General features: G+C 37.0%; 2 protein-coding genes across 2 annotated transcripts; both read right to left on the bottom strand.

The window, feature by feature from the left end:
- Positions 1-374: 374 nt before the first annotated feature.
- Positions 375-1325, bottom strand: LOC102241324 (olfactory receptor 8K3). The gene has a single exon (XM_005885122.1). The coding sequence runs from the start codon at positions 1323-1325 to the stop codon at positions 375-377; it is 951 nt and encodes a 316-aa protein (XP_005885184.1).
- Positions 1326-11640: 10315 nt separating this feature from the next.
- LOC102253181 (olfactory receptor 8J2) lies at positions 11641-12588 on the bottom strand. Its single transcript, XM_005885082.1, has one exon. The coding sequence runs from the start codon at positions 12586-12588 to the stop codon at positions 11641-11643; it is 948 nt and encodes a 315-aa protein (XP_005885144.1).
- Positions 12589-13747: the final 1159 nt, after the last annotated feature.

Genomic DNA, 13747 nt, shown 5'->3' with positions numbered 1-13747 from the left:
CTTCCCAAAGCATATAATTGTTCATGTATGCTTTAAAAGGAATCTGAGATGCCACCAAGCAAAAGGAACATCTGTATGTCACTATGCCAGTATGGTGGGCACCTGTATTTAAATGTTGTGTAAGATACAAGTAACATAACTACTTGGCAATGTGAAACCAGTTATTGGGGCTTTGATCTCTTACAGTAAAACCTGAGGACAAATCAGAGTTGAAACCAGAGGATAATCACTACTTCAACATCTATAAGGTGAAAACAACAAAATAATATTTCTAATCTCCCATGCCTTTTACAGATCACTGCTTTCTAAGTTCTTTCCTATATCACAAACAGGTTCTACACGTAATTTATTGCTTACACATTCTATATTATATTTCACCTAGGGCATTTGCTCAGGTTTTTCCATATCCTATGCAAGGCACCTTTCACTTCTTTGTTTCTCAGGCTGTAGATCAAGGGGTTCAGCATGGGTATGATCAAAGTGTAAAACACAGAGGCCATTTTATCACTGTCAAAGGAATGACTGGACTTGGGCTGCATATACATGAAGGATAGAGTCGCATAGAATACAACCACCACTGTCAAGTGAGATCCGCAGGTGGAGAAGGCCTTGTGCCTGCCCTCTGCAGAGTGCATCTTGAGGATGGCCAGGAGGATCAGTATGTAGGACACAAGGACTACCAGCAGAGATGAAACCAAATTAAACACTGAAAAGATCAGTATTATCAACTCAATGTCACGTGTGCTTGAACATGGCAGTGTCAACAAGGGAAGACTGTCACAATAGAAATGATTGATGATATTATGGCCACAGAAAGATGAAATAAAAATCTTTATGGTGGTTATCAGAGAGAGAAAAGCACTGTGGAGATAGGGGACTGCGACCAGTGCCCAGCATACCCTTGGTGACATGATGACTGTGAGCAGAGGGGGGTTACAGATGGCCACATAGCGGTCATAGGCCATTGCTGACAGAATGAAAAGTTCACTAATGATGAACAAGATGAAGAACGCTAGCTGGGCTGCACACCAATTGTAGGGGATAGTCTTTTGTCTAGTTACAATGTTTGCCAACATTTTTGGTCCCACAGCTGTTGAATAACCAAGGTCAGTGAAAGCCAGGTGTCTGAGAAAGAAGTACATGGGTGTCTGAAGCCTGGAGTCCATCTTGGTGAGGATGATCATTCCCAAGTTGCCCACCACGGAGACTGCATAGATGATGAGGAACACCCCAAAGAAGGTGGCCTGCAGTTCAGGGTGGTCTGTGATTCCCACTAGAATGAATTCTGTTAGCACTGTTAGGTTTTGTTGGTCCCCGCAGGCCATTACAGAACATGACTGTGGGAATAACCATCAGAAAAGTCATTAGGTTTCTGGAGATATCATCTGGTAAATTTTTTAGGCAAAGCCATTATGTGTGACCAAAATCCCAGCCTTTAGATGTAACAATTTAAAGTAAGACCCAGCCCCATCTTTAAACCTAGGACCAAATATAGAAATCATTACAACCTTACTGCTATAGTAGCCATTTTATTTTTTGTATCACATACTGGTTATCATTACAAGGTGTACACAATCTATAGCCTATCACCTATGTATTTTTAGAAAAGTTTGGCCTACAGTGAGAATTCTGATATTTTTTCAAAATTGCTTTTTCATTTAAAATATATATAGCCCAGCTGGCATGGTTTAGTGGTTGAGGGTCAACCTATTAATCAGGAGGACAGAGTTGTGTTCTTGGTCAGGGCACAAGCCCAGGTTGGGGGCTCAATCCCCAGTGTGGGGCATGCAGAAGGCAGCCAATCAATGATTCTCTCTCATCATTAATGTTTCTATCTCTGTCTCCCTCTCCCTTCCTCTCTGAAATCAATAAAAAAATTTAAAAATATATATATGTAATTAAGTAAACATATCAAATTTTAGCAGGTATCTATAATAATAAAAGCGTAATATGCAAATCGACCAAACAGCAGTACGACCGTCAGGACAACCTTCCAGAGACCACCCTATGACACCCACTGGTGCCAGGCCAGCCAAGGTGGGTGCAATATGATTGGTCTGGGGCCGGCCATCGCCCCATGATCGCCCTGCAGAGGGAGGCCCAGGCCACCGACCAGCGGGCTGTGGCAGGTGGACGGGGCCTCCCTCTGTGGAGGCAATCCATCGCAGAACCCCAGCCAGGTGGGCAGGTCCTACCTCTTTAGTGCGATCCATTGAGGAGCCCCAACTGGGTGGATGGGGCCTACCTCTTTGGGGCGATCGATCGCAGGGCTCCCAGACTGTGAGAGGGCACAGGACGGGCTGAGGGACCCTCCAACCCCCCGCTGAGGGCACGAGTTTCGTGCACTGGGCCTCTAGTTATAATAATAAGTAATATAGCTTTCTGCTTCTTGACCCTGCAACTTCACTGTCAATCTCTAAAGAAAACCATTACTTACTCATTTCATAGACTTTGTTTCTGTTCCTTATAACCCCCAAATCAAAATAGTATTCTCATTCCCATCTCCGTCTGACTTTTTAAAAATTGTATTCTTATTCCACTATGCTTTTAAGCATTTTAAACATTATTTAATGGTTTTTACAATGATAGAAAATAATTTTGTCACCTTGGAGAAGTGCCCAACATGTTCACTTTAACGCACATAAATAATTTTTAATTTTTTTAAGAAAAGTACATCTAAAATGTCAGCAATTACGTGCTGATTTTTGGAGTTTCTGATATTTTCCTATGTTCCACACCAAATAAGCCCTGCATCTGTGCTTTATTTAACCTGAGCAAAAACAATTATCAGGCATTCCTGCAGTCGCTTTGACCTTAGAACTAATATCTCTGAAATGATAGATTTAATATTGTAGTTATATTTTCTAGCATATTTAAGACAAGTAAAAATATTATTAGAACACATTTGGTGATATTCTACCTCAAGTTGTCTAGTAAATACCATTAATATAATTATCCACAAAAAGAACCATCATTCTAGAGAATGCTATCTCAAATGCCTCAGGGGCTGGCAGGCAATATCATTGCATGAAGTATAAGGGTTGACAGGGAACAGTGGGAAATAGGTATTGCATGAATATTTTTAATTATTCAAATTTTACTTCTTTAAATGTACATGGACAGGATAAATAATTATTTGATCCTAATAAAACCAGGTGGACATGGCATTGAAAGGAGTGGAGTATGTTTTTATATTTTAATTTGAGTATTACTCTTATTCATTTCATCTTCCATCAAGTATACAACAAATGTTTTGATTTAACACATTTTAATAGAAAGATTACATTTTTCTCTACCTATATTTTCTCAAATTCTTTTACCTTCAGATTGTTTTTAAGACAGATGCTTCCAAACTTTCATGGAAAAAATATCATCTAAATTTTGTGCAAGCTCTTTCAGAGTCTAAAAAATGAGCACTACACTGCAACTCATCCAGGAGTCCAGCAAAACCCTGGTTTAAAAAATAAAGAGTAAATAGCAAGATATCCGTGACTACCATTCTATTTTCAGAGATGTAAATATTCTAAGCAGTATTAACATATCATTGACATCAACTCTAAAAAATGTACAACAATACAGGTCACCATAATCAAGTCAGGTTGATCCCAAATTTGGCTGAATGATTGAGTTTAGGAAAATCTATAAATATCATTTACCACATTATTAGATAGATTTAGAAAAATATGAACATTTGAATGAATAAGTAGTAATGTTTAGAATGGTCAAAACAATAAAATTAAGACTAAAAAAAGAAAGACCATGACTTGATAAGATATCTTATGAAAAATAGATTGAATCTGCTCTTAAAAGCAGAAAAATTAAAACTTTATTATTGAGACATATTATGGAAGTCCTATATACACGGATAGAAATACTATGTTTCTGGCTTGCACCACTCAGTGTTATAAAATATCGTTTCCATTCAAATTAGTCGATTTGCTCCATAGTCTTCAATCAGAATCTCACTAGGAGATTTTGGAGAATTTGACACATTTAAAATGTATTTATAAAATGTAAATTAGAAAGAATAAGTATGATAGTTCTGAAAAAACCTATACTGTCTGATATTAAAACTTATAAAATTAGACTTGTTAAGACAATGTGAAGTGGCACAACAATGAACAAATAAAATATACTAATGGATCAAAATAGGGGGGGAAATATGATTGTATACTGCTGTGGTGTGAGGACAGTGAGACAAAAATGGTCTTTTCAATAAATTGAGCTGGATAAAATGATCATCTCTATAGAAGATGATGAAATTGGATGTTTAGTTCATCCAAATAAAAATTAGTTCTATATTGGTCAAGAACTTAATGTAAAAAGAAAATGTTTAAGCTCTTGAATTCTTAAAAACTAGAAGTTCTAAATGTCAGAAAAGGTACAACCAAGAATATCAGAATAGACATTCAAGATTAATTTGGCCGATTAAATCAGCCTCACGAAGAGGAACAAATGTAATCTAAACAATAAAGATTTAAAAAAAAAAAAAACTAGAAGTTCTAAATGTCAGAAAAGGTACAACCAAGAATATCAGAATAGACATTCAAGATTAATTTGGCCGATTAAATCAGCCTCACAAAACTTACTCTACCCAAAAATTTATTCACAATATTAACAAAATATTTACCAAAAAAGTAAAAATAAACATTCATTAGCAGTAATAGAACAAGGAAAATGGGAAAGTCTAATGCCTTAAGCAACAAAAAGTTATACCCAAAGAAAGGAAGACTCCACAGCAGTTTTTATAGTTTGGCAAACCCCTTCAGGCCAACATCTACCTCATTTTAATAATCCCTGGAGTTCTGAAGCTCAACTGAGTTGATATTTTTATCTGACCTGTCCCTGCCAATCCTGCTCAAGCCTTGACTGAAAAAAAAAAAAACACAAACAGAGAAACTGAGCAACAAGCCTGACTTTTTCCTGATGGAAGCACAGTCTTCAAGTTGCACCAGGACTTTGGGAATGCAGCTGAAACCCAAGGATGTCCACTTTTGCAAACACAGACACCCAATCTGAACTATTCTATAAAAATGTGCAAATGACTTCAACTGTGTTTAAATGGGTTAGTCAAATTGGGAACATTGTATTACTACCATTCAAAAATGGGAGAGAAAGTAAAAAGGGAAATTACGAAAAGGGAAGAATGCTGAATAGTTTTAAAAATATGCCAGGCTCAGCAGTCCTTGGATAAGTTAACATCAGCAAAAATGTGCACACATATTATTTTAAAATTATAAGAGAGGATGAACACCATACTTTTCTCACCCAACAGAACTAATAAAGCCACAGACTTTATACACATTTCCACTCCTTATTGTGTAAACAACACTGCATTTTCTCAATAAGGGAACACAAACTGCAATTACAAGCCATTTGTGAGGAATGTCAAGTCCATATACATTTTTTCTAATTACACCTTTGGAATCTGACAAAATGTCCTGCTTGACAAATGTTACTTAGAAAATAACAACATTTTTTTGTAACTTAAGATGGACAGTATTATACTCACGAGATGTGGGATTCAATTTCCAAACCACTATTATGTGGTTTGTCATAGTTGTTGAAGATTGAAATAAAACTGTAAAATTAATATAATTATATCCCATTATGCTAGATTCTCAAACGTGTTGGCAAAATTCTATGACTTGGGTGCTGTACTTGTGCCATATAACTGGGACCTGTGGAGGTATGGGGAGGCCTCCTATCTTCTTCTGTCCACCCTTCAAAAAATAATTTTTCCTATTCTTATAATTTTCCTATTTTCTATTCACTTGTAATTTCTGTAATTTATAACATAAAGAACAACAGATCAAGAAGAAAACTTCCCTTAATGCATATAGGTATATTACAAGAGAGGAAAAGAGTAACCAAGGACTCTGAAGTGCTTAAGGAGTGCTAAGGTCACCAATACTGATAGTAGGATACTTAAAATATTAGTATTCAAGGCATATACACTCATTTAGTAGCCATAACCCTGACCTGACCATCGGCATCTTTGCTTAGACAACATCCTAGGTGAAACTTTGAAAAAAAATATTTGTTCTTTCTTCAGAAAAGAGCAAGCATTTTTTGGTTTAGAAAATGTTTATGGTTTTGAATCCCAGTATAAATATAGAAGTCATAACAAACAGAAATGAGGACCCTTACTACTCATAAAACAGTGGCAAAAACATATCATTACTCCACACAACATAGTTATAAAAAGAGCTTATTGATATGTATGCAATAAAGCACTGAGTCTGGCCTTGGTAACATCATTACTCCACATAACATAGTTATAAAAAGAGCTTATTGATATGTATGCAATAAAGCACTGAGTCTGGCCTTGGTAACATCATTACTCCACATAACATAGTTATAAAAAGAGCTTATTGATATGTATGCAATAAAGCACTGAGTCTGGCCTTGGTAATTATGCTCAGATCTAAAATTTAAATTAAAGACAGGAATAAAAATCATCGCTGGAACTAATCTGGCAATCAGAGAATAAGTGCCATCTACTTACCTCCAATGGGGAATGGTTTCTCATTCCCCCAACTGGTTACAAATCTCATTGAAGTCGGAAGGATTTATGATTGCCTCTCTCCTCTGAGACACTCACCTGGGAGTTTGATTGCATTTTCTTGGTTATCCCCAAAGCATCAGAGAACAGGAAATTATGCATGGTCGTTGTTAATTATCCAGAGTACCTTTGATAATTTTATTGGGGAATTTATTTTTACCTACAATTTACCTGCTTTCCTTTGTTATTATCTTTTTTTTACTGCATCTACTCAAACATCTGGATATAAATGTGTTATAAATTACTTTAATATTCAGTATTTTCCACAATGAATTCTTCTCAGTTTTATGTCTGAGGATGGAGACAAAACTTTTTAAAATGTGTCCTGTAGTGTTTTAAAAGATTCAGAACAAAACAAAAATGAAGAATATGTGTGTGACTCTTACTTTTTTTTATATAAGGGACTACATTGAGTTAATACTCTCATTTCATACTCATAATCATCATCAGTTTTCATTCCCTATCTTCCACTTCCCTATTCTACACAGGAACTTCTTCTACACAAGTTGATATATGTCCTTAAAAATAATTACAGCCTTCTAAAGTAAATATAATGTACATTTTAATGTGCACATTTGTCGTTATATAACTCATTTTATACCTAAAAGTTCTCACTCAACTATATCACACACACACACACGCGCACACACACACACACACACACACACCAATATTTGGCTCACTTCTGTTTAATAAAATTATTATAATCTGGTCTACCCTCATTTAATATATATTTGTTTCCAATAGGCATTTAGTAATTGATCAACTCTTGACTTATGCATGTATTACTGCAATTCACAACTTTGTGTGTGTGGTCCCCACTGATCCATTAATGAATATCTCAGTAAAATATCTCCTGAAGTGAGTGTTTGATTTGGGAAAAATAAGCACATTTATTTAAATAAAGACAAATGTATTTCAAGATTTCAATATATATTCCACCATCAATACCTTAGATTTTAATACTCTGGACATTTATAAATAAGTACTGCTTGTACATGGTAAAGGATTTCAGTAAATCAGATTTACTTAGAGAGCTAACTAATTTTAGCTTTAAAACTAAAATTGTTTTAGTTGTCTTAATACATAATTCAAATAGTGGTTTGGATTTGAAATAGAAATATGCACTAAGCATAATCTATGTCAACAAAAAGTTCAGATATTATAACACAGATGAATAGACACAACATTTTAACCTAGTTTTAATATTTGAATGTCCATAATTGTGATGAGATTGAAAATTTGGGATAATGCTGATGAAGTAGTTATTGAAGTGACAGAACACTGACACCCAGTAGCAGAGATGGCCACCAGATCTTTGTCCTTTTTCTCCTGGGCACGTGGCTGAACTATTGCTCATCTTCCTTGCAGTTAGGTACAATGCAGTGGCTGGGTTCCAGCCTAACTCATGGATGTCACAGTGCCTTCCTCTCCATAAGTCTCGCGGTATAGTTGTTCTGAGTGGCTTTTCAGAGCGATTTCTATTTCAGGGCTTGTAGTTTCCTGTTGTTGAATCATAAAATATTGGTAAAATGATGAACCATTATGAGGAAGGAAGTAAACAATGAGAAAAATGATTCCAACAGAATGAAGATGCCACCACAATCAAGGAAGTGTTGGCAGCTATTTTGATTATTTGGTGATTAAGAAGCAATATTTTGAGCATCCATAACACAAAAGTTTCCTACTTAGATAGTCCATGAATGGTTTTAAATTAATATAGTATAATCTCATGAGTCCATGTCTTTAAATAATAACATTTTATGGCTGTGGAAACATTAATAACCTTTATCATTTAGTAATATATTCTATTGAATCTTTGAGCTATACCTTTTATAAAGTGTGGTTGTTTTTTACATTAGCAGCCTCTTCAGACCATTATAGCTCTAAATGCTTCTGTGATTAGAATCACTTTATAAAAGATACTAGAGGCCCGGTGCATGAAATTTGTGCATGGGGGGGGGGCCTTAGCCTGCCTGCACCCTCTTCAATCTGGGACATGTCTCTCACAATCCTGGACCACTGGCTCCTACTCACTCACCTGCCTGCCTGCCTGGTCGTCTCTAACTGCCCCCCACTGCTGGCCTGATCGCCCCTCACTGCCTCTTCATGCTGGCCTGATCACCCCTAACTGCCCTCCACTGCCAGCCAGGTCGCCCCCAACTGCCCCTCCCTGTGGCCTGGTCACTCCTAACTGTGCCCCCCACTGACCTGGTCACCCCTTATTGCCCCCCCTGCTAGCCTGGTCACTCCAACTGCACCCTCTGACAGCCTGGTCACCCCCAACTTTCCCCCCACCAGCATAATTACCCCCAACTGGCCCCCCTGCCGGCCTGGTGGCCCTTAGCTGTCCCCCCCCCCACCAGCCTGGTCGCCACTTACTGCCTCCTCTGCTGGCCTGGTCACCCCCAACTGCCCCCCCTGGTGGCCTGGTCACCCCACGCAGCTTGTTGTTCAGTCGTTTGGTTGTCCCTCACTAACCCCCCAGCCATCCTGGTCACCCCATGCAGCCAGCTGTTCAGTTGTTTGGTCATCCCTCACTAATCCCCCTGCCGGCCTGGTTGTAGGCAGTCATCTTGTGAGGGTGTGATGGTTAATTTGCATATTACCTCTTTATTATATAGGATAGACAGATAGATAGATGATAGATGATAGATAGATAGATGATAGATATTTAGCTAAAATATATATTTTAATGACTAATTTGATATTTTAGTTAACCCCAAAACATGTACATTTTGTGAGATGAAGTAAAAAGTTTGTTTTCACAGCTCTTTTTGTCAAAATTGCTCCAACCCAGATAATATAAAAATACCTTTATAAGTATTGAAAGAATAAAAACCAACCCTGTACAGAAGCTTGGAATAGAAGGTGACAACTGAGGGCATAATTTATGCAAGGATCTCAAGCTTTATAAAGTAATAGCTCTGTTTATAAGAAGGAAAAAAAAAACTATAGCCTTTAATTAAAACACGGAGAGAAAAGAAAGGAGGGGAAACAAGAAAGATTAAAAGGAGTAAGGCTGGGGAATATAGAGAAAGACAAGTGGGAAATTCAGTAGTTAAGTTACTCTAAGGCAGTGGTTCTCAACCTTCCTAATGCCGCGACCCTTTAATACAGTTCCTCATGTTGTGGTGACCCCCAATTTCATTGTTACAAATTGAACACAATTAAAGCATAGTGATTAATCACAAAAACAATATGTAACTATATATGTGTTTTCCGATGGTCTTAGGCGACCCCTGTGAAAGGGTCGTTTGACCCCCAAAGGGGTCGAGACCCACAGGTTGAAAACTGCTACTCTAAGGAGTCCTGATGCTATAACAACCTCTTTTTGGCCTCTTTCCACCCATATCTGCAGTGAGTTTACTTCATTTTCAAATGATTTATTTGAAAGGGCTTTTTCATTTTTGTGGAGGCTGCTAGCAGAAGTAGCCTTCAGAAGGCAGGGAAGATAGATGTGACCTATGACAACTGGACAACTGGTGTGAAGGCCTGTGGACTTCCAGTGAGAGAGCATTAGCTGCTCAAACCAAACTTATCTCGCACTTAAGGGACCAGAAAATCTCCATTGAAAACCTTAAAATTCTCAATTTTGCTTTTGAATTTAAAAAAGTCTGAATTGTGCCAATTTCTATTATCTTTACTTTGTATGTCATGCCCACTCTTCTTTACTCTATTAAATGTTAGTAATGTTTTACACATACAGACAAAGATATTGCTGGTGCTGACCAGCAGACCCTCAGTGATGGATGAATGATTACTCTGACACAACGTTTGCTGTGAAAGAGAGGGCTAAGGGACTGCCTGGCTAAAGGAAACAGAAAACCTTGATTGCCTGCCTTGTTAGGCTTTTATTGTAGCAGCAGTTTGAGATAAAGTTTACCTTTTAGATATAATCAGTAGGGTAAGTAATATTGGGAGGACACATGTGTTTATAGTGTCTTTTAAGCAAGGACACCCAAAAATTAAGCATAAGGATTCCAGTAAACACCTGGGGGTCTGCAGGTACACAGACTAGTTTGAAAAGGTCAAGAGATCATTAGGGGCGCCACCTTCGGCACTCCCTTAAGTTGGAATTCTGATAAACAGGGTGGGTGGCCTTCCTCACACTTCCCTTTTCTCATAATGCCCTCCTTACAAACTTTCCAACCAAGTCTCATGCTTCTCCACAAGATATGGCACATAATGACTGTCAATTTTGGGGGGGGGGGAGGTGGTGGTGATGAGTTCCCTTCAGAATTACTGTCACTTTGAAGACAACAACATTCTTGTCTAATAACATGTCACTTCAAAACCCAATAATAAAAATGATAAAACAAGTTTTTATTGTTATGATTGCATAACAAAGACACCAAAGTTTTTAGTATATGACTATAATTTTGAAAAAGTCAAATATACGTCATATTTGGATGACTAGCAATGCTTTGCTTTGTGTACATACACCAAGTGAAAGGTATAATAATGTGAGAGGGATAAAAAGTAGACTTCCTTTTTTACATATTTTTTTCAGTCTGTTTTGCCACATGACCTATTTCTTCTTTTCATGACTAAGCATTTTTTTTGGTTTAGTTTTTATTTTCCTCTAAAGGTTCATTTCCTTCCCCCCCTCTTTGACATAAATATATTTTAAGCTCAAGATAAAAGTGGGTCCAAAAGGTTGAGAAATTGATGGACAAAATGCTACAAAAAATAACACAACTTTTACTAGCTCAACAAAAGTATCTTGGCAAGGAAGATGATCTCACTCAACCACTTTGCAAGAAATGAATCATGCATGCCCTCACCACCAGCCATTAGATTTTATCATCCTTGTTTAGAAATTATAAAAACCCTTTAATAACTTTGACTTTGTTTTAAAATGTGTTTATCTTAATATTATTGTTTATTACTTATGTAACTGGTGCTTTCTTTGGTCAATTAATGCATTTTTCTAAGGGGATAATTGGGTATTTGAGGTTGGGTAAAAAGGATTAAGATTTCTCCCATTAAAATCAATAGAATTTTAAACTATTGCTTCTTTTTTTTCAGAAGCAAAAGAAAACCCATAAATGAAGACAGTTGTTATTTTAAATTTACATTAGTTTGAATGACTGACATGGGTTATCCCAGAATCTCTTCAATGCCTCCTTCACATCCTTGTTCCTTAGGCTGTAAATAAGGGGGTTCAGCATTGGTATCACGAGGGTGTAGAAGACTGAGGCCATTTTATCAGTATCTAATGAGTGGTTGGTCCTTGGTTGCAAATACATGAAGAGAAGGGTCCCATAGAAGATAGTGACAACCATCATGTGAGAAGCACAAGTGGAGAAGGCTTTTTGTCGCCCCTCTGAGGAACGTATCCTCAAGATGGCAAGGATGATGTTAAAGTAGGATATTAAAACAGCAATCATAGAGAAAATCAAATTAATTCCTGAAAAGGTAAACACAGCTGTTTCTGGAATATAGGTATCAGAACACGACAATTCTAACAAAGGGATATTGTCACAGTAAAAATGGTTGATTACATTGGAAGAGCAATAGGACAAAGAGAACACACAGGAAGAGACCGTCAGTGCTGTGGTCAGACTGAAGAAGTACGCAACGGACACCAGCAAACGGCAGATCTGTGGAGACACGATCACCATGTAGAGCAGGGGACTACAAATAGCCACGTAGCGGTCATAGGCCATTGCGGCCAGCATTAAAATCTCAGCAGCAGTAAAACCTATGAATCCACCCATTTGCACTGCACATCCATAGTAGGATATACTTTTCTTTGAAACCAAGAAATTAACCAGCATTTTAGGGGCAATGACAGTAGAGTTGCCAAGATTGACGATAGCCAAGTGCCGGAGGAAAAAGTACATGGGGGTCTGAAGTCGAGAGTCAACACTGGTGAGAGTGATGATGCTCAGGTTCCCAGCCAAGGTCAGCCCATAGATGACCAGGAAAACAAAGAAGAGTGGAATCTGCAGCTCCGGATCTTGTGAGATGCCCATGAGAATGAATTCAGTCACCTGCGAGAGATTCCCAGGAGCCATTGATTTTGTTGCCTTCATCAATTAATGAGGAAAATGAAAAGAAATTAATAGACAACAAACTTTTCTCTTTTCAATGCCATATTGTTAAATGTTTCATGTAAAATTAGTTTATTTTTATTGTTCTTCATTGCTTTTGAATTATTTTTAAAACTTATTTTTATTAACTATATTGGAGTGACATTGGTTAATTGAATTATATGCTTTGAGTGTACAATTCTATGATATACCATGTGTATATTGATCAGTTTATTTTTGTTCAGATCTTAAAATTCAAAAATACAATCTCCAGAGACCAGTTTCAGGATCTTAGAACTGTTTGAATAAGCTGCTAATTTATTTTTAGTCTCTCCTGAGTATAGTTTGTATTGGATGGATACACACAATTTATTATATTATTATATGTATTAATATATGTATATATTAATTATATTAACATTTGCAATTGCATGAATATATATGTACATATATATGTGCATGCATATATTTACTTGTACACACATGCCTCTGAGTGGGAGTGTGTTTATGTTTCCAATGATAAAACAGAGTTACCTATAAGAAACAGATGAGCCAGAAGGACTTCCCGTTATTTTTTCCTTGGTTGCCATAGGCCTTCTCTTCAGCCTATATCTTGCCATCATCATCCTTGGGAATTTCAATATTTCAATAGGAAATAGTATACTGGGATTTTCCTTATTAATTTCCACCACACTATTCTGTTTCAGCTCCCCATAGACCACACCTCAAAACTGTTTCTTAGTATCACTCAGAAACTGTTTCCTCTTCACTTAATCATATTTTCTTTCTTTTACCAAATAAGCCAGTCCTGTCCTATCGATCTAACTTCTAATTGTTCATATTTTTCTCTATTGTTTTGTTCTGGTAGCCTTTCCTTCTCTTTCCAGCTTATGCCTTCTTCCTTTAAATTGTTTAAAGCCTGTTTTGATTTTTTTAAAGTTATTACTTATAGTTTTGATTTGTTAAAGCTTGATCGTTATGTTTTAATTGGATAGAAAGTGAATGCGGGACAATGCTAATGTTATTTATTGTGCGCCCACTCTGTGCCCAGAGCTGTGTGAGGCATTTTGAAATAGTTGGTCTCATTATTCTGCAGGAAAGTCCTAAAAAATAAATGTAATTATTTCAGAGTCTGACAGAACAA

This window comes from Myotis brandtii, unplaced genomic scaffold, assembly GCF_000412655.1.
Source record: "Myotis brandtii unplaced genomic scaffold, ASM41265v1 scaffold892, whole genome shotgun sequence".
In the NCBI taxonomy this organism is placed as follows: Eukaryota; Metazoa; Chordata; class Mammalia; order Chiroptera; family Vespertilionidae; genus Myotis; species Myotis brandtii.
The sequence above is the reverse complement of the archived record's forward strand: the minus strand, read 5'-3'. Positions and strand labels throughout refer to the sequence as shown.

Coding starts and splice junctions, on each gene's coding strand:
- LOC102253181 (XM_005885082.1), bottom strand. CDS start 12,588: ATGGCTCCTGGGAATCTCTCGCAGGTGACTGAATTCATTCTCATGGGC.
- LOC102241324 (XM_005885122.1), bottom strand. CDS start 1,325: ATGGCCTGCGGGGACCAACAAAACCTAACAGTGCTAACAGAATTCATT.